The sequence below is a fragment of the Pteronotus mesoamericanus genome, unplaced genomic scaffold (assembly GCF_021234165.1).
Source record: "Pteronotus mesoamericanus isolate MK-2021 breed Mesoamerican mustached bat unplaced genomic scaffold, CSHL_Meso_final scaffold_651, whole genome shotgun sequence".
NCBI lineage: Eukaryota > Metazoa > Chordata > Mammalia > Chiroptera > Mormoopidae > Pteronotus > Pteronotus mesoamericanus.
In genome coordinates, this window is record NW_026555325.1 from 38,675,290 (window position 1) to 38,697,803 (window position 22,514).

The window sequence follows — 22,514 nt, forward strand, 5'->3', positions numbered from 1 at the left end:
ACCATTTACAAACCTTTAGAATATGGATGAAATTTATTTTACCACTCAAAGCCAAACCTACAAGAACTGAATTAATGTATCAACCCAGTTGAGCTGTGCATTTCAGAACTCAATCACTGCTGAGAAGCTTGGGCACAGTCCTATAAATGAAATGCATTTGCCATTATCACCTTATTTGTTGTTGTAAAATAAAACCATTTCCTGATAGTCAAAAATAAAATTACCTGTAGCATTAAGACTACTGTTTTCACCACATTCCACTGTGATTTTCTGCCATCCACAATCACGGTAAATCCTCTAGCCTTACACTTTTCACTGAAATGAAACAAAACTACAAAATATTAAAATAAATTTCATATTTTATTCTTCATAATCCTAAATGAAGTTTACATCTTAATTGCATATGGAGCAGAATTTCACTTGGTTTGGTTTACATTGGCCATACAGAGTATCCTTTTGAGTTTTCTCAAGCAATTTATTTTTCTCACTTCAGGATATACGAGAATTTATAAGCTAATTTGGCAAGAAAATTATTTTAAAAGCAAGGAAAGCCACTTTCTTAAAAAGAGAAGATATCAATGTCACATCCAAATAGTCTCACTGGTCTCTCAATTTCTTCATCTATAAAATCGGATCACAGTGAAGTAGGTAACTAATGAATGCCAAGCGCACACGTACTTCTTGTCTCTTGCTGTCAGAAGTATAAGGTTTGTAAAGGGATAGTGTAAAACAGGTAGAAAATAAAGTAAGCTGTTACTAAACCATTGGAATGTATTTCTTTGTGTTCTTTTGGAGAAATGTAATGGGATGAGGTAGCATTTGGTGTTCATAACAATTCAAAGCTTGAATACACCATCTCTTACCTACCTCTGCTCTCACTTTTGCACTCTGTCACTTCGCCATAAAAATATTCTTTTGTGTGTTGGAAAATGTGTTATTGCTATATGTTATATTCAATTATTTATTAACAGTTCCCAGATGCCAACTCTAATAAAATGCAACTATATGGGAAGCCTCCATCCTAAAAACCAAAACCACATAGCTTTATTATTATTATTGTTTGACTTATAAAAACAACTTGATGCTGGGATCTGAATTGCTCTCCTACCAATACAGTGGAAGAAACCATAGAAGAGCAAGGATTTGGTAGTGAAACCTCTCCCCACTCAAAGTCCTCCCAATCGTGTACATTACAGGCAAGGTAAACAGCAGACTCTTTCCTCAGACTTAAATCCAAAAGTCTAGGGGATTTTGCAAATCCTCCCTTACTTCCTCGAAGAGTTCACATTAACCTCAAGAGGGTTCTTGGAGAAGTGATGTCCAATTCTATTGAGAAACAGTAAGATCACAATGAGGATGATATTGCTAAAGATTTGTAAGAACAGGTGTGACTATAGGCAAGGATAGAAACAGAGGTTCCACCAAAAAAAAAAAAAAAAAAGAAAAAGAAAAAAGAGAGAGAGAAGTGTTCAAGAGGTGAGACAAATTGAATCATATGTCTATAGAAAAATCTTGCACACTAATGTTCATAGCAGCATAATTCAAAATAGCCAAAAATAGAAACAACCCAAATGCCTATCAACTGATAAATAGAAAACAAAATGTGGTTATCCATACAATGAATTATTCAACCATTAAAAGAAATGAAGTTCTAATACATACTATAGCATAGATAAACTTTGAAAATACTATGCTAAGTGAAAAGCCAGGCACAAAAGCCCACATATGATGTGGTTCCACTTAAATAAAATGTCCAGAATGGGCAAATCCATAGAGAAAGAAGATTAATGACTGCCAAAGGCTGGAAGGAGGGGAGAAAGAGGAGTGACTGCTAATGACTACAGGGTTTCTTTTCAGGCTGATGAAAATATTCTGGAATTAAACAGTGATGGTCACACACAACCTTGTGAATATACCGGAAGCCACTTAATTGTACACTTTTACAGGTTATATGAATTTTATGGTATCCAAATTATAGTTCAATAATTACTTATCTCAGGTATTGAGGTATTCTATTTTTGGATTTTGCATTATAAACTATAGGACCCATTAAGCATTGTTTGGGGGGAAAAACTGAGGCAATATAATGATCACTTCTAGATTAGCAACAGTGCATAAAGACTTGCTGGGGGAAGAAAACCTGACATCTAATGGCTGGTTGTGAGATCGGGTAAGGAGAAAATTCCTGGAGTTCCCCACCTACAAGACATCTACGAAGACCACTAAGACTTAGGGAGGACAAAAGCTCAAGACAGACCAGCTAGATAGGGTAACTGGCTGATGAGTGGCTTCAGAGAAGTGGTAGCAAGTCAGGGACTTTGAATGCATTGTGGGAATTTGCAAGAAGGAGAGCCAAGACACACAGCTCCCCAGTGAAGGGCATTTCCTGGTTGGGACTAGGGCCCAGAGAAGTATGCCACTCCCATAATTTGATACCTTTTTGTCACTGGCATCCGCACGTCTAAGATACAGGTTACACAACCATTTTATTACAGAAGTTTTACACAAGGCACTTATATTTCAAAGCACACTCTAAATTAATCAGTACATTAAGACAGAAAGTAATGAAGCTTGCAAATACCATCTGCAATGATCTTAAGGGCATGAAATTCTCCAAATTTATCTTTTAGGATACGTAAGAACACTCTTAATCATGATTTTCTTACATTTTACTAAAATAATGAAAATGCACATAATCCAAAGACACTATTTGAAAATTGCAAGACCAAGTGATCTTTCAACTACTTGAAAGGGAGGATAGTTTTTTTTTATTTTTTATTTTTACTTTTTACTTCATTCCTCCAAGTGGAGTGAGTTTAAACTGCTTTTAACAACACACTTAATTTAGATGCATGTTATGTCATTTATAAAGGACATGATGGAGGAGCTGAAGTGCTGTTAATAAATTCTTATACTACCTTATTCATTAACATACTTATAATTATATTTTAAGAATAACCAAAAAAATCTATTAAAACCCTGCCTCCCTGTTCCTACTCTGCTAAGAGGCTTTCTAAGGACTGAGTTCAACAGGTAGTAAAAGAGAAGAGTCTCCTTGCTCACTAACTTTGACTAGTTGTCAATGGATTTCCTGGGTTCAGTATTCTGTAGCTCTTCACTAATTTCTCTGATTAAAACAAAGGGCTCTTTTTCTTCCACTCATAAAGCTCTGCTTACACTTACATAATGGTACTAATTTCACATAGGCTTTTATTATAACTATTGTTTACATTTTATCTTCATTAGCTAACATGCTCCCAAAAAGCAAGAATATTATCTTATTGATATCTTGGCAGCTTCTAGCATGGTGTTTTAAATACAGAGGGCCTTTAAAAATGTTACGAGGTTCAGTCAAATCACTCCTCAGTCAGAGAGCAACAAGAGCTTCCCTTCTCATTCCAAAGTGAAGCCCTTACCATGGCCTACGAGGTCCGCTATGATCTGACTGCAGCCTCTCTCTCATCACTCTCCCAGAGCTCTGCTCTTCTCTCCAACTGCTCCAGCCACACCAGCCTCCTTCCTGATCCCACAACATGCTGAGCCTGCTCCTGCCTCAGGGCCTTTGCACTGACTGTTCCCGCTGTCTTAAATGCTCTTTTTTAATGCTCTTTTTCTTTTCTTTTTAATGATTTTATTTATTTTTTAGAGAGAGGGCAAGGGAGGGAATAGGAAAGAGAAACATAAATGTGAAAGTGAACCATCAAGGGCTCTTGCACCAGCCCCAACAGGGGACTGGGCCTGTGACCAGGAATTGAAATGGTGACCTTTGGCTTTGCGGAACAATGCCCAACAACTGAGAGACACCAGTCAGGACTCGCAATGCTCTTTCATCAGATATCTGTAGGGCCTTTTTCTCACTTCAGTCACATCTGGTAAAATACTATCATTTTGTAAAACACTGATTCACACACCCTTCCCAACCCATCCCTCTCTTGACTCTTGTTTCCATAGTACTGGTGAACATTCAACATACTGTGTATTTATTTGTAACATTCGTTTGACTATTAAGAAATAAGACTGGGTCTGCTTTGTTCACCCATTTCCTCACCACTTAAGACCTTAATGTCTGTATAATTTTTGGCAAGTCATTAAACGTCTGGGTTCTTATGTTTCTTCTGTAACACAAATGAGTTTTTCTATAAATAGAAAGAACCAATTTACAATCCAAATTTGAATTAAAAATTGTTTTTAAATTCAAAACGTGAGAAAATGGAAAGGTAACTTTTATACATATCAGATCTCTACAGAATCAAGACTAATCTGGAGACATTTTTCAAAATCCTGATGCCTGGGAGTCAACCACCAGAGATTCTGATCCAAATGTTTTTGCGAGACCTCATCAACCTTCAGCCCCCAAATATTGTAATATGGGGGAGGCAGATGGGGAGGAAACTTTTTGTTTTTGTTGTTGTTGAAGTGAGGGACAAGTGAAGCTCAAGCAAATAGAAAAGTTTAAGTTTTGTCAAGAAATAGGAAAATTAAAAATCCAAGGACCTTTGGATTAAAATACAAACATCTTTGCATTTTTAAACTAAAAATGTTTTAAACTTCTAATATCCTTCATTCAATATATTAAAACATGCATATTTACATCTGTATAGTGAAACAGCTACCTAAATAGAAGATACTTTCTATTCAACATATTTCTCTAAATTTTCTCAAGATGCACAATAAATAAATACTCAATCATGTTCCTTAAAAGTTGACAGTACATACATTTTGGAAATCTGGATATTATTCAGTGCATCAAAAACATAAAATGAGTATTTTACCTCCTTTAGTATCATAAATTATTGATCCTAGTGTTTCTAATTATAACTTCACTGTTAATAAAAGCAGATAAGATAGCAAGGTATATTTTAACAATAGAAGGAATCATTAGTAGATAAATGAAGACATATTGAGATTTAAGAAAAGACACCTTGAGAGTCACCTGGGAATGCTGAGTAGGTAGTCTAAGGTGACACTCAGCTCATCCATATTTGTCTGTTCCAAGCATAATGGAATTGTCAGGATGAGGCCACTTCGTCTGTCCTTTCCTCCTATTAAAGAAAAAAAATGTAGATTTAACATGTAATAGATATTAAAGCACTAAACAAATAATATATATTGGGATCCAATGTTACTGAAACAACTATAAGTTTAGACATCATTAAAAAAGAACTAATGGCTATTTCTTTTACATACTATAAGTGTTTATAGTATTTTAGCAAAATTATATAAAATTTAGGAAAAATAAGAGGATAAAATTCACCCATGATATCTCCACTTAAACATAGCAGTTATCCTTTTAATTTTCTTCTCTTTAGTCTGCTTCTTAATGTAATCAATATATCAAATACCTATTGTATGCCTAGCTAGCACCATAAGTATTTACAAGTAAAATTAAATAAATTTCCAATCAACCTAAGAAAACCTTTAAGCCCTAAGAAATAACAGTATGAAATATGAGTTTATTTGCTATGCTGTATTATATAAAATATATATTAAGTATAATTTAAAAAGGATTGAAAAAATTATAAGAGCTGCAATAAATGTGGAATGTTTCCTACAAAATTTAAGACTAAAAAAAATAATTAGAATTTATAAACCAAGTCAAAAGAGCATTCTGTAACAAGGAACAACATGAGTTAACTCTCAAAGGTCAGCTAGGCATTCTTTGCTCATGAGGCAATAAAGAGAAAGCCCTGCTCAGCTGAGAAGGGTACATGGGATCTCGATAAAGAAGCCTAAAAGCCAGGCAGTGAAACTTAACATTTCATGTATGTTCAACTCCTCTTCAATTTTCCAGAGGCATTAAAATTTAACTAATACTTTTCATACACATACAGCTTGTTTTAAAGTAGCCCACATGACTGACTTTTCACACTGAAGCCCATCTTCTGACCCAGCATACACTATGGCAATTTTAGAAGCCTAAAAACCAGCAGATACTAAAGGGAACAATTCTATGTGACTTAAAAGGCATAAAATGAAAAAAAAAAAGACTCTTGTAAGTGACATGAACACAATACATGATGCACCAACCATATATCACCTCCCTTTATTTTTTTTTAAATTTATTTACTTTTTAAATACATTTGTCTCTGCCTCCCCCCTACCTCTTTCCCTTGCCCCCTCCCTCCTTCCCTCCCTCAGCTCTTCCCCTTTGGTTTTGTCCATGAGTCCTTGCTATATGTTCCTTGACTTTCCCCTTCCCTTCCCTTTCCCTGCCCCCCCCACTTCCCTCTTGTCTCTGTTGATTTCTTTTCCTTTCAGTGTTGCTGGTCATATTTTCCTTGCATCTTTGCATTGTTGGTTAGGTTCCGCTTATAGGTGAGATCATATGGTATTTGTCTTTCGCCCCCTGGCTTATTTCGCTTAGCATGATGCTCTCCAGTTCCATCCATGCTGTCGTGAAGTTTAGTAGTTCTTTTTTTCTTTCTGCTGTGTAGTATTCCATTGTGTATATGTACCATAATTTTTTGATCCAATCATCTACTGATGGGCATTTAGGTTGCTTCCAACTCTTGGCTATTGTAAATTTTGCTGCTATGAACATTGGGGTGCATAGGTTCTTTTGTATTGGCGTTTTGGTATTCTTAGGGTATAGTCCCAGCAGGGGAATCACTGGATCAAAAGGCAGTTCCATTTTCAGCTTTCTGAGGAAATTCCACACTGCTTTCCATAGTGGCTGCACCAGTCTGCATTCCCACCAACAGTGGACTAGGGTTCCCTTTTCTCCACAGCCTCGCCAGCACCTGTTGTTTGTGGATCTGTTTATGATGGCCATTCTGACTGGTGTGACGTGGTACCTCATGGTGGTTTTGATCTGCATTTCTCTGATGGCTAGTGATGCTGAGCATCCTTTCAAATGCCTCTGGGCCCTCTGTATCTCCTCCTTAGAAATGCATCTGCCCAGGTCCTTTGCCCATTTTTTGATTGGATCGTTTGTCTTCTTGGAGTGGAGTCGAGTGAATTCTTTATATATCTTGGAGATCAAACCTCTATCTGATGTATCATTAGCAAATATATTTTCCCATACAGTTGGCTCCCTTTTCATTTTGCTGATGTTTTCTTTCGCCGTGCAGAAGCTTCTTATTTTTATGAGGTCCCACTTGTTTATTCTTTCCTTTATGTCCCTTGCTTTAGGAGACATATCAGTGAAAAAATTGCTGCGTGGGATATCTGAGAGTTTCCTGCCAATGTTCTCCTCTAGGACTTCGATGGTGTTGCGACTTATATTTAAGTCTTTTATCCATCTTGAGTTTATTTTTGTGTATGGTGTCAGCTGATGATCCAATGTCAATTTTTTGCATGTAGCCGTCCAGCTCTCCCAACACCATTTGTTGAAGAGGCTGTTATTGCTCCATTTTATGCTTCTGCCCCCTTTGTCAAATATTAGATGTCCATAGAGACCTGGGCTTATTTCTGGGCTTTCTATTCTGTACCACTGGTCTATGGGTCTGTTCTTGTTCCAGTACCAGATTGTTTTGAGTATGGTGGCTTTGTAGTAGAGTTTGATGTCCGGTATTGTGATCCCTCCTACTTTGTGTTTCTTTCTCAAAATTGCTGCAGCTATTCGGGGTCGTTTATGGTTCCATATCACCTCCCTTTATTAGGTCAACCATATAGATTACTGATATTCAACAACTTTATTCATCCTCAATAAATGGTAATTTCAAATGGCGCAACTTAACAGGTAATGAATAGTGACTTTCAATTATATGTTTTCTGTTTAGAATATGTTTTGTTTTTTTAAAAAAGATTGTTCCCACAGTTTTCAAACTCTATTCCCTGAATGATTTTATTGGTTTGAAGACTTTTCTCTATTACTAAAAAAAGTTTGAAAATTAAGTATTAATTTAATGGTTAAAATAATTATGGTCAATAGAGAAGGTCAAGAGGGGGTAAGCTAAGAGGTCCTTTTTTGCTCCTCAAAAAAATGCTAAGCTGTATCCCTGCATTAAACCAAATCCAAAAAAAAGTTACCCTCTCTGGAATGTAACATGCTGACCCACTGTGGAATTGTGTTCAGAGGACAGGTCTAACATTCAAAACTACATTTAACCTCATGCCCTCAGCTCCCACTAACAGACAAGAAAGTAATCACTGGTGTAACCCTAAAAGAGGGCAGAAGCCAAGGGGAGAAGCCCTGCAAAACAGGTAAGGTCAACAGAGTCAGATGCTGCACAGAGACAAGTGTCATAAGGAAGCAAAAGTGTAAGGGTAAACATTATGAAAGAATAATAATATTCACTTTTGGCAATAGTGTGGGCAAACAAGTATTTTGAAACAAGGCTGTTAGAGGGCAATCTGACAAAACCTAACACAAATTTTGTGTAAATTTTCTTTAACACATCCACTTATTAAAAAAGACACAACTGAACTTGTACAAAATGCACAAACTATGAATAAAAATGTCTCCTACAACACCATACATATCGGAAAATGGAGAAAATATAAGTGTCAACTGGTGAAGAAGTTTCTTTATAAAAAAGAAAATATATGTTAAATAAGGAAACAATAGTACTAGCGGACACTATCTTATTTGTCCTTTATACTACACTAGAAAGACATGCTAATTTACAGGGATACAACACGCTTTGGTAAAAAACAAAAACAAAAAACATTAGCAGCCTAAATATCAAGAAAATTCTGATAGGATCTAAAAAGAGTAAGAAAGAAAAAGCGAGATAATATCCAAAAAACCATAAACAGGTGTGCCACAGTACCTATTCTAATGTAAAGCATGTGCTAATTTACACAGTGACCCAAAATTCCAGAAAGTCACGACACCCAGTGTACCACGCCACTGCTCTCACACTGATAGAATATCTCACGGCTTCTCTCTGACTCTTCTTGGCTGACAGAGACCTTGGGGTAATAAGTGAAGGTAAAATCAAGCCTATTCAACAATAAAAAGTGATAACTGTGTAACTGATATCTCATAACTCTTCTGGCACACTCCAACTTTCTCATCGGAAGATGGAAGACAAAAGATAGCATGCAGAGTATCACAAAAACTAATCACTCTATATTTCACAAACAATTATTTAGAAGTTATTTAGTTAATTATTCTTAAACTGTATCAATTATTTCATGTTCATATAAGAAGTGAGCCATCATGACATCTCCCTGTAGAGGTCATTCTAACCAAATTATGGACCAGAATAAAACCTGGCCAGCCAAGAAATAACAGTGACAAGTTGGCTCGCACAGCTCCCTTCTGATTAAAAGATGTCTCGGAAATATCTTTGAAACAAAACCTTCATAGAAAAATGAAGTGCCTTTCTGCCAAACTCATCCCAAAAAAGAAGAGCATTTAAACAAGTTTATACATCAAACACTTTCAATTTTAAGACATACCTGAAAGGAAGGCCAGTTTTTTCTTCAGAATGGGTAATATTACTGAAGCCTCCATTTTACTCCAGTGAACTTCCTTACTTCTGAAAACACAAAAAGTTAAATGTCAATCACAAGATGATTAACTACTCTATGAAGTTTATCCTTACAATGGCTTGCACCAGATTTTCCAAATCTCAGCATTGCATACATTTTGAGTTGGATTATTTACTCTTTTTTGTAAGGCGCTGCCCTGTGCATTGTATAATATTTAGCAGCATTCCTGGCCTCTATCAGTAAAATACTGTCAGCACTCTCCATTCCCAGCTGTGACAACCAAAATGTCTCTAGAGATTGTTGAACATCCTCTGGCAGGCAAAGTCATAGCCAGTTGAGAATCACAGGCTTAACTTTTTCAGAGGAACACTCTTGGCTAGACCAGTGCCCAGTACATCTCAGTAACTCAATAAATTAAACTGTTGAATTAAAAAAAACAAAAAACAAAAAACAACCAAACAGGCAATTATCTCACTACTGGTCTCCTTATTAATTATAAAGTTAATTCCAAATACCTAATGCAGTTCTACTAAAAAATGGCTTTCTCAGATTTCTCATTTTTGTTTCTCTACATTGTATGATAACCCATCTTTTCGTCATGTTTACCTCAACATATTTTTTAATGCACTGTTTCCATTTTTGCCCCCACTGTTAGCTATCTCCATCTCTCCACATTTTGTATTTTTAAATTCTCCAGGAAAAAATATGACTAGTCCAGTTCATCTTTTTCTACCACACCATAGTTCTGGTTTGGTTTTCTGGTGTCCAGCTGGCCACAGCCAGGGATAACAGCTAACACAAAGTGGGACTATCCATATAGCAAGGGCTAAGGGACAAGACAATTTTCCTTACAAGGGAAGGCTTGGCCAGCCCTATATACTATCAAAAAAGGATTTCAAGGAGAACGAGACCTTTTAACAACAAAAAAAGAAACTCAAATGTTCAATGCTACTATCCACCTATATTTAGTTTCATGCCTGAGAGAGTATTCTGCATCCTATTTTATTTATCCCCCTTTCCCTTGTCCCGCCTCACATCCACCCACCATCATAATATGTAGTAATAGTTCCTTGGAGTACACCATGAAATTGCATTGTATTTAGTGAAAGCATACTCTTTTTTTAAAACAGTCTCTTTTTAAAACTGAGCTATAACTGACAAATAACATTATATTAATATTTGTATATTAGAAGGGATCACTACAATAAGTCTACTTAACATCTGTCACCATATGCAGCTACAAAAATTTATTTTCTTGTGATGAGGACACTTGAGACTTACTCTCTCAACAACTTTCAAATATGTAATAGAGTATTATTAACTACAGTCACCAGAAAACATGCTCTCAAAACTAATTTTCTAGGAGAGTAGAAAACATGACTCTTCGATGTGGAAGCATTTAATTATTCGGGAAATACTTACTATGAACCTACCCATTCTAGGCATTGCTACTGTGCTATCAGCTGGAGCTAAAACTAAAGTCATAGCCCTCCCCTGGGCGGGGGAAGGTGGAGGAAAGTAGCCTTAAAAAGCAATCCCACATACTAAGGAAAAAATGTAGGCAATATTCGTCAGGTAATAACTAATAAGCAAGACCACTTAAACAAGTATATTATTTTGCAGCTTTTGTGTACACAATTTTTTTAAGAGTTTTTATTTATTTTTAGAGAGGGGAAAGGAGAAAGAGAGGGAGAGAAATATCAATGCGTGGTTGCCTGTCGTGCACCCGCTCCTGGAGACCTGGCCCACAACCCAGGCATGTGCCCGACTGGGAATCAAACCAGCAACCCTTTGGTTCTCAGGCGAGCACTCAATCCACTGGGCCACACCATCCAGGGACAATTTTTTAAAAATGACCACTACTGGCACCTGTATACCTAGAACACACACTGTCAAACTAAATACAATATATTCTTATCAAGTTTTATCCTTGAATATTTGTTTGCAATTTATTCATTCATTTCCATTCTACAGCAGCCCAGGCTAACAAAAAATTAGTAGGAAGTCAGAAATAAAAGCTCATATTTTACATTAATCTAAAACCAGTAATACTTCGTGTTTCCAGATCAGTATCTTGACAATGAGGAGTTTGAAATTGAGCTCTACAAGAACCAGACAGCTCCAATTCACAGCCATGGTCCCTTCTCCTGTGATTTGAAAAGTTTATAATGATGATAATAATGATGACTATGAAAATTAACATTTACTATGTTTTACTACAAGGCATGCATTATGCTAAGGGATTTATTTGTATTACCTTATTAAACCTCACAACATTTCTATAAGGTAAGTACTATTATTATCCCCATTTTACAGACAAGTTAACTGGAACTTAAAGTTGAACATTTCCTGACATCTCACAGCTAGTAAATGGGGAAGTTAGGATTTACATCCAAGGAATCTGGTTCCATTACCAATGTTCTAACATCACATTATCAGTTTACCAATAAAACAGCTCAGAAAATATCCAGTGACGTTTGACTAACTGAACAAGATGGAGCTTTAGACTACACACTAAATTAAGGTATCTAGAGAATACATATGTGTATGTGACACTGCCTTGATTCATTCTAAGGCACCAGCACTTTTGCCCACCATTTCTTTTGTATTATCCATGCAAATGTCAGCAGAGTGAAAGGGGCAAATAATGCCTAAGAATTACTATAAAAGTAGTCTGACCACGCAGACCTTTGAAAGCTAGAAACAAGAGAACTGCTGATCCAGGCTGTCAGTGATATGCTCATTGACAAAGGAATTTCAACCTTGAGGGAGTAATGCAGATACAGGAACAACTTAGTCATAGAAATAGAACTAACCCACTTCCAAACTAGACTTTTCCTATGGTATGAACACAGACAAATGTCCAACTGCCTTTGATTCCTTCTTATTTTGAACGTTTTTCTCCATCTTCCTCATCAATCCTCTGAGTTATACAACATCCTTCCAATAAATCCCCTTTTCTGCTTAAATTAACAAGAACTGAGCTCTCTTTTAGTCAACAGAAAAACTTGATTGGTATAGGAAACAAAACTGCAATTTAGAGTTCAGTACATCATGTCTGCAGTTATTTTAATGCTTCTTTGTTAAAAAAAAAATCTGCTGCCATTTATTCTGAATGAAAATGTTCAGCAATCACTGAGGTTTTAAGCCTTGCCACATAAAACCCAATTAACCAGCACCTAAGAAAAAAAGAACACCTGAACTCCTATGATCCCACAATGCATAAGAAATGAGAGCTGCACCCTGACCCCTGACCAGTATGGCTCAGTTGATTTGGCATTGTCCTTCAAAGCTAAAAACCATCAGGTTAGATTTCCAGTCAGAGCACATGCCTGGGTTACAGGTTCAGTCCCCAGTCAGTCAGGGCTTGTATGGGAGGCAACCAATCAATGTTTCTCACATTGAGTTTCTTTCCCTCTCTTTCTCCCTCCCTTCCTCTATATCTAAAAAAAAATAAAATAAAGTCTTAAAAAAAAAAAAAAAGACATCTGCAGGTGTCCAAGGTGACACCCTTGGAGTCTGTGTAATCTAAGCTTTGCAAGCCGGGTTCTTGATTTTTATGCCAGCAAGTGCCAAATGTTTCACCACTGTGATCCCCATACTCTTAGAGCTAAAAAAGGAGATGCTTTCAGTCTTTGGTCTAGATTTATTGTGGCAAATTATGATATCCAAAGAATATTTTAAATTTTATCTCTGTCTTCTGAGATAGACGCTTTATCCAAACTCTTCATTACTTTACAGAACCACTTCAGCAAAATATTAAATTGTTTTTTTTAAAACCCAACATCTCTTTAAAGGACATTCTGAAAGTGATGAAAAAGTAATTTAAAATAATGAGAAATAATAGGTTTTTGGGTATGGAAGCCAAGATCAAATGAACTGATGGATAAAATATGAACAGTCAAGAGATGAAAGCTATAATGTTTATTCTTTATGCCTCTCTTCCCTTCTAGAGTCTCCCTTTCTATCAATCTCTTTTACTATTGTTATAAAAGAGATGGTAATGAAATATAATGATTACTGCACCACTAGTTCCAATTAAATTTGGTTTTTCAAAAGGTATTTGCTTTTGGTTTTTTAGCAGTCATATAAAAGAAACAAAAAATAAATTTGCCTATCTTTGATTATCTTATATGTCTCATAGTAGTTAAAATAATGCACACACACACACAATCAAAAATCTTGCAAAATATAACTATTCACTACCATCACCACAATAAACTGTTAACATGCTCTTCTCTAATGGGAAAGATACAGGTCATTATTTTTCACAGGAAGTAATTTATTCAACCTTCAATATATTTGAGTGGCGTATATTCACAAACAAGAAATGAAACAATGACATTTATCTGATATGAATTAATGAACAGTGACAAGGAAAATATTTTTAAAGTTTTTTAAAAACTTGCCAAGCAAAGTAGGTTAAAAAATGGAAAAATTAAAAATTTCACAACGTGCTTAATAAAAACGTGTCATACTTCATGTATGGTCATTGTGACTTAAGTCACAATTTATTGACTATAAAAGGCAGAAAGCCAGAGTTTATAGTAGATGAGGTGCCTTAGAGACTGGTGAATACATAGAAAAATGTGCAATCATACTGCACGTTACCTTCAACCAAAAACAAGATACATCAAAGCAAATAAATATCATTTCTAGGTGCGAAATAAACACTACCTATAACAGAGCCCTTTTACAGTTACAGATAATGAATTCTGAGAACTAGAAATATGAGAAGACTAAGTTCTAACTGGTATCTGTATCCATTTTCTTTGAACATCTTTCCAAGATCTTGCACAGTTAAAAAGAGGAAAACTGGGGCAACCAAGTATTTAAATTGATATATGTCTCCCCAAGAGGAGAGACCAAGTCTCACTTATCTTTGTATTTATTTACTCATTCATTCACTCATTTAACAAATCTATAATGAGCACTTACTAGATCAAGGCAAGGTTAGGTATAGGCATACCTGGTATTGAAAAAATATCTAATAGATGGATAAATGAATGAACAAATGAACAAATATATGAAACAAAAAGCAAAACACTTACCCTAGGAATCCTAACATTATCACAACTACCTGGTTGTCATCACCTTGTGATGCAATCATAGGGTCACATATGCATGATTTTCCTTAAAAGCAGCTCCTCCCAGCTCCCTTCCTCTGAGACATCTTCCCACAGACCCAGTAGCTAAATTGTTGGATGCTGGAGAAAAGCATGTCCACGGATGGTGAGAAGATGGGCATCAATGGGTGCTATCAATGGGCAGCCAGGAGAGGGCAGCAGAGGATACATTGAGCAGCAGATGATGTGTTAAGCCACAGGAAAAGAGAACTGCAGGCCTTTTAATCAAGATTGGGCAAATTACAATTCATAAGAGACTGTAATTGATGATATGAGTGGGTGCACTGGAACTCCTCTCTCAGCAAGTATAAATCAACCAGTTTATCTGGAAAATTTAGTTAGGTTCTTCAAACAGCATTTTAACAACAGTGAAAACCCATTAGGATAGCCTAAGGCTAACTAAATCATCTCTAATAAGTGTACATCATGTAAACATATAACAGCAATGAACAGAATCAGCGCGTGGGCTCCTTAGACTTGTATTTCCAGAAAAAAACACAGTCCTTAAATTCATATTAGAAATACGTTCAACTGTTGTTATAAAGAGCAACCTTAGAGATTAAAACCGCCAAATGAGCACATACTCAATATGGTACTTACTAATACCTAGCTGGGTTCATCGCTCTGCATATCCATGTATATAAAATTACACAGAAAATAAAACTTTCCTCAACTTCGGGATAATATATCCGTAAAGCAGATCAACAGATAAATTAAAAGTTTATGTGAGCTGCTTGTTATTGCAGGAGCCAGTGTATGATTATTAATCTGGTTTTACAATATTGGCAGTTCTTAATGAAAGATCAACTCTTTTGGATAGATTTTAAAAGAAAATGATGAAACAATGGTTAACTTTCACCACAATATAGGCCTATTCAAAACTTATTCCTCCAAATAAAGTATCACTGCATTAATACAATTTTAATGAATGGATCAGGACCTAGTTTATTCAGTGAGAAAGGATGAAAGGGAAGAAGGAAATGGAAAGAGACTGAGCTTTCTATGAAACTATCACTAACCTACCTTGAAAGAAAATTCTACATTAAGAAGTCTAGTAGAACATTAAGTCTTATACTGTATTTAAACTTCAAAAATTCAAAAGTCTAATGGTAATAACAAACCACCCCTTTAAAACCCTTTTCAAAAACTATAAAATAAGCATCTACCCCTATACCACTCTCCTCGCCCTGCTCCTTCTCAACGGGAGACGCTGCACACTGCTGTTACAAAGTCAGAAGCTGAGGGAAGTCAGTTTCTTTTAAGAACTTCCCCACTGCTCTGGGATCTTACCAGACCCTTAGGGGATACAAACCTCCATTTCTGAAGTTTTAGCTTCAAAAATTCCTTAATTGTATAAATATTTCAAATCTTTGGCTCTCCTTATGTGTGCTTATTTATTGATAAATCTCAGGAATTTGGCTGCCTCTTCACCAAAATTGGGGCAGCAAAAGGAAAAAGGAATATTGCTTTAGAGAAGTGAATCAGGCTTGTGGAATTCCAGGAAGGTCAAGATACTTGTGGCATCCTCAGCTGCAGAGGATGGCTAGAACTTCTTTATTTGCTGCTAGAGCTCTCTGCAATGAGCTTTCTATCTGCATGGCCTCTGCGTCTGAGTCTTGCACTGAGCTCCAAGAGGCCTAGACCACTTCTTTCTCAAGGGCAATGGATGTGGCCACTAAGTTCAACTGGCTAGGTAAGTCTTTCATCAACAGAGGAGGAGGCAAACCCAGCCACAATAACTTTATAAATCCATGCTCTAATTCTAGATCTAAACCCCTCTTAACCTGCTGTAGGTATCTCCTAGCCCCCTCTTCAGCTCAGAATTTCTCTGGGTCTTTACCAAACTCTCCTCTCCTAACCTAGGAAAATAAGTGTTCTTCCTCTATCCTTAGCAAAGGCATAGATGCCCTCAGAACAAGTCCAATATTCCAGACATATAGTCTAATGGATCTGAACATAGGTTAAGATGTATTATGGAGTTCCTAATATTGGGTTGGGCAAAAAGTTCATTTAGTTTTTCCTGCACAATGGCTCTTAGTTGTCTTTAATTTCATTTAAAACAATTTTGTTAGACTGTATTATGACAGCTGTCATATAAGCATGCATTTTTAAAAAACATCAAAATTGGTGAATTTTTGTGCAGCCACTTTAATATTGAAGATGGAAGAAAATAAGCAACATTTTTGGTGTATTATGCTTTATTATTTCAAGAAAGGTAAAAACACAACTGAAACACACACAAAAAAGGTTTGCACAATGTGTGGAGAAGGTGCTGTGACTGATTTAACATTTCAAAAGTGGTTTGTGACATTTCTTGGCACTATCGGCATTCTGATCAAATATTTCTTTGCTGTGGGGCTGTCTTACGCATTGGAAGATGTCCAGCAGCACCCCTGGCCTCCACCCACTAGACGCCAATAGTGGGAGATGGCCGACATAACTCAAAATATCCAAATCAATAAAGTTACTGGTGAAAATAAAAAAATGTGTCTTTTATTTTATGGAAAAAACTGAACAGAGTTTTTAGTCAACCCAATACAAATAATTGGCATACAAATTAATTTTTGGTATCCAATTGTTTATATGTTGGATATCACATATATACAAACACTTCTTTTATTCAAATGAAATAAAATACATGTAACATGAATTGAAATTTTGGCACTACTAAGTTTTTTTGTATATACAATATAAATATTTGGTATGTATCAAGGACTACACCAGAAAAGTAAAAAGTAGTACACAATTTTTTTAGTATTCAAGTAAACTAAAAAGATGAAAAACTGTTTAAGAAGTAGAAATTACACTATTTTCCACGCAGAAAGAAGCCAGTGGAACATGTGAGAATTATTTTCCATCAAAGTCCCATTAAAAAAAAAGTATATTGTAACATTTTTTAAGGTAACACTATAAAAACAATACTGAACATACTGAAAACCTTTTAACTTATTTAGTAACTGAAATGTCATTTCACTATCACATGGAACAAAGTAATATAAGATACATATGGAAAACTATTTATAAAATGAGCACCTGTTTTTTGGGTTTTTTTTTAGAGGGGGAGGAGGAAAGGCAGGGAGAAAGAGGAGAGAAACATCAACTGGTTGCCTTCCATATGTTCCCCAACTGGGGACCGGACTGAACTGAGAATCAACCAGCGAGCGACCTTCCCTTTGAGGGACAAAGCCCAACCAACTGAGCCACACTGGTCAAGGTATGACCACCTCTTTTATCCCTGATAAGAACTGTTAACAATACTAGCTATCTTTCGCAAGCAAAGACCTCCCCAAATGAAAACCCCTATAGGATTCTGCTTCTAAGAGTTGTTCTGCCCGGAAGGCAGTTTAATGCAGTGGTTAAACATCATGGCCTTGGGGCCAGGTGTGACCCTGAACCAGGCACTTACTAGCAAGGTTAGCAAGGTGGTTTGGGCAATTCATTTCATTTTTTATGGTAATGATCACTGAACCTAACTCACAGGACTCAGGATTAGGTGGGCTAATGTAGAGTGTTTAATATACTCCAGGATGGTAAGCACTCAATAAATGGCATCTATTGTTAGTAGCTAAACGTTTCTTCCCCCACTAATTACTGGTTTAATACCATTATTCTCCCCTGAGGCCACAGCCAAAGCATTCCCACTAAGGCCTTCTTGGTCTAAAACACTAAAATGGTTACAACCTTATTATTAGTTATTTAACATATCCTGGCATTTTTCATGTTCCAAGAATATTATTTTATCCTCAGAACATACAATTCTATTAATATCCCCATTTTCTTCCTGATAAAACTGAGGTACAGAGAAGTTAATTAAGCAATTTGTGCAAGGCCATACACAAATTAACAGATTTATAAATCAGACTTGAAACCTAGAGAGCATCTAGTCAAACTTTTTCATTTTATTGATAAGGAAACTGTGTTAGTCCGTTTGGGCCGCTATAACAATAATACTATAGAATGGGTGGCATATTAAGTAAAAGAAATTCATTTCTTATATTTCTGGAGGCTGAGAAGTCCAAGAACAAGACTCAGTATCTGGTGATTCCGTGTCTGAGCTAAGAGTCCACTTCCTGATCCACAGGGACCCACCTTTTCCTCACATGATTAAAGGGGCAAAGGAGCATTCTGGGGTCTCTTTTATAACAGCACTAACCACCACCCAAGATCCCACCTCCAAATACCATCACTGTGGGAATGCGTTTTCAACTCAAACATTCTATCTAAAACAGAAACCAACATACAGAGAAATAGATTTACCCTCCTAAGGCTGCACAGCAAGACGGTAACAACCGGAAGCCCAGGCTCCTGAACCTCTCCACAGCGCTGCTCTCCACTCTATTACCGTATTTTGCCGTGTACAATATGCATTTTTGCCCAAATTTTTGAGTGAAAATAAGGATGCATATTATCATGGGTATAATGATTACATACCATGGACATAATAATCCCATGTGTAATGTGCACAAAACGTGGGTGCACATTATACACGGTGAAATACAGCATGGTGTCACAAAAAATAAAAATTAAACACATGAATAGCAGAGAACCATTATCTCATACATGTTAATTTTTTAAATAAAAAGTATGCCCCTACAAAAGTTAATACACAAATGTTCATTGCAGTATTATTCACAGCATTAACACATAGAAGCAACCCAAATGTCTGTCAATTCTGAACAAATAAACAAAATGTGGTATATCCATATAATGGAATATTATTTGGCAACTAAAATATAAAAAGTACTGATACATGGTAGAACATGGATGGACCTTAAAACATTAGGTAAGTGAAATAAGCCAGATACCAAAAGTTGCATATTATGTAATTCCATCTCTATGAAATATCCAAAAATAGGAAAATCCACAGAGATAGAAAGTAAATTAGTGGTTGCCTAGAGCTGAGGGTAGGTATGGGGAATGACTGGTAATGGACACAAGATTTCTTTTTGGGGGGTGATGGAAATATAAAATAAAACTGTGATGTTTCTATAACTCTACTAAAAAAATCACTGAATTGTACACTTAAAATCAGTGAATCTTATCACATGTAAATTTTACCTCAGCATAGCTGTCAAAAATAATTAAAAAAATAAAACTACTCATTTTGTAAATCAGAAAAATCTGGATAAAAATGGTGTGTACTTTAAGTATTAAGAACTAAAAACTAAAAATATTAAAGCAGTATGTTCCAGAAAGTCTATAAAATGAAGAGCATATGCTGAGCAATTTATCCCCCCAACTTCCACTATAATTAAAGCACATTGCCATGAAAGAACTTCAGCTTCAAAGACAAATTTCTTTCATTCTGGATGGGGTAAAACAATAAAAAAGAGATAAAATTAATTAAATATAGGGATGAAGGGAGAATATAAGCAATAGTGTTGATACCATTTTTATGCTTGCAGATGCCCAAACTTTCTATTATTCTAAATAAATTGGCACTAGAAAGGCAACTTCAATTTGCTTTTTGTTTTTAACCTACAAAGAAGTTTATAAATAAATCTCTCAGGGTATCTGGAAGTTTTAACACCAACATTTATTTAAAGACATCCAAAATTTTATTTAAGTTATGGTTTCTTTTCAACAGTATTATATTTTAAAACAAATCAAGTTTGCTTTTGGAAGAAGTATAAAATATGCATTTCAATTTAAATTTAAAAAATACTAACACTGTCTGCATTCCCTAAAAATCAGAACTTAGAGAATCACTCTATGTAAATCACTTTGGAAACATCACCTATACTAAAGTAAAGGTGGAATCGCAAATTAGTTATGTTTATTTCTTTAAACCTCTAAATAAAAAAGAACAATGATGACTAACATGATTGAGAATGTTCTGTGCACAAAGCAGTATCCTAATCACTTCATGTGCATTGTTTCATTTATAACTCACAACAATCCCATGAGGTTAAAATTATTATTGTCAACATTTAACAGCTGAGGAAACAGACTTAGTGAGATGAAGCGAGGCTAACCTGCTCAAGGTCATACAGTTCCTAAGCAGCAAAGCTGGCATATAAACCTAAGACTGAGTCCAAGACTTAAATTATATTACTTCTCATGATCCTGCTAAATGGAGCAACCTTTCTTATAATGAATAATAAGGGTCTTTAAAATCTCTGGTATAGAATTGTTCATTTTTTAGATTTAACAACATTAGGTTATATGTGTTAAAAAGAGTATGTTTTCTTTTACTACTATATACTTTTAATATTTACAAATGAAATATGTCTGGTATTTTTGTCATTGAAGAGGATGGGGAATATACATGCAATAGGATTGGCTATGTGTTGATAATTGTTGAAAGTTTATGACAGGTGAACAGTGATTCATTTTACTGTTCTCTCTGCTTTTGTATGTTTGAAAATACCCATGATAAAATTAGGATTATTAGATCTTTAAACATAATACTGTAAAAGAAGAAACTATAATCCTTTTTTTTTGTACTTAGCACTATTTTTTTATTTCAAAATCAAGAAGGGAGACTAGACTATACATAATTTTAAAATATTCACATACTCACTGTCATATTCCAAAGTTCTTTATGAAAAGAGATCTGAGTATTTAGTCCCCCAGTTAGACGGCTGAGGAGGGGGAAGCTAAAACGAGGGAGGCATGCAGGCGGAATCCCTGCCCCTGCTGTTTGTTGGCACTGGAGACTTTTGTTCCCTTTTTAGGACTTTTTCACTTTGTGAATAGAGTCATTTTCTCAGCAGTCACCCTCTCACTCTCTATCACTATCAACATATTCTACTCTTTAAGTGATTAAATAGCTAAAGAAAGCAGAAGTTTATGTCCACAATATGCATTCACTGTGATGTGTGGCTGGTAAGAAGACCAGACATCTCTTAGATGAAGAATCCATTATCACATTGTTTGACCCAGAAAAGAAAGAAGGCCCAAAGGTTTTTCGTGTAACACATATTAACACTTAAGAACATGTTCCAAACTTTAAAACAATTTATTTGCCTATATAGCCAACAAAGCTAAAAAAAGTTATTTCTGAAATTAATGCAGGTGTCGGCTCAGTCCTTTAAATACGTCTACTTATTTCACTAGAACAAAACCTGGCACATGACCAATGCACAGTAAATATTCATTGAATAAACTCCCTCCTTATAATCCTGCCAGCTTTTTCATTTAGGTACCAGTGGGCAGAATTAGGAGACAGAAGAACAAGGGAAAAACAAACTTAGATAATTTTAAACTTGACAAAGCACTATGAATAGGGCATGTATTACTCTGAACAGAGTATTAAATTACATAGTTCCAGGACCTTTACTGTAACATCTTGGGTCCTGGCCCATCAGGATCATGAATGAAGAGAGGCACTTTATAAAGCCTTCTTTATACTGAGCCAACTCCAACTTTTGGCTTTTAGAATGCTTTATTTAAATTTACTACATTTATAGTCTAAATGAGTTTGCATTATCTATATTTCAGCACTTGAAAAAAGTCACTATTTAGCATGATCATTTTTCCACTTTCTGAAACTACAACTTCACTTTTATTACAATATTCACCATCACTCTCTCCTCCACTTCACTGTTTCACTTTAATATCTATAAACAGTTCTTAGTTGTTGGGGCTTCTTTTCCCAGTATTTAGATAGCTCCTGCCTCTAGCACTCACATCTGACTTGGCAAATTATCCTATCTGTAGAACCCCCAAAAGAACCACAGAGGAAACTCTGGGATTCCTCTGAACAATCAAAAATAAGTTATTGCTAGCAAGTATTTGTAACAATTGAGGCAGTATCATTTCTATCATCAACTAATACTATATTCTAGAAGACGTGGCAACAGAAATTAGAAAAAATATTTTCCGTAGTAACACGCAACATACAAAATCCATTTTTCTTAATGAAAAACTGGTGATTGTTTACACAAAAATAATTTAAGTTTAAAAGGGCTTTCTCTAAGTGGACTGCCTCTGGAACAAAGCATACCAGTTAGGTAGGAGGCACCAAAACAACACTTCCTGTTTTTAATAATTCCTGTTTGTGGA

The 22,514-nt window shown here is 35.6% G+C and overlaps 1 protein-coding gene across 1 annotated transcript in view; it reads right to left on the minus strand.

Moving 5' to 3' along the window:
* SESTD1 (SEC14 and spectrin domain containing 1) overlaps positions 1–22,514 on the minus strand; it is a 96,843-nt gene that overhangs the window by 57,358 nt on the left and 16,971 nt on the right. Inside the window, exons 2-4 of the mRNA XM_054562727.1 lie at positions 9,349–9,428; positions 4,934–5,042; positions 225–315 (exon numbers count right to left, since the gene is read on the minus strand). Coding sequence (XP_054418702.1) covers positions 225–315; positions 4,934–5,042; positions 9,349–9,403 — 255 coding nt within the window. The 5' untranslated portion in view covers positions 9,404–9,428. The remainder of the gene's footprint in view (positions 1–224; positions 316–4,933; positions 5,043–9,348; positions 9,429–22,514) is intronic.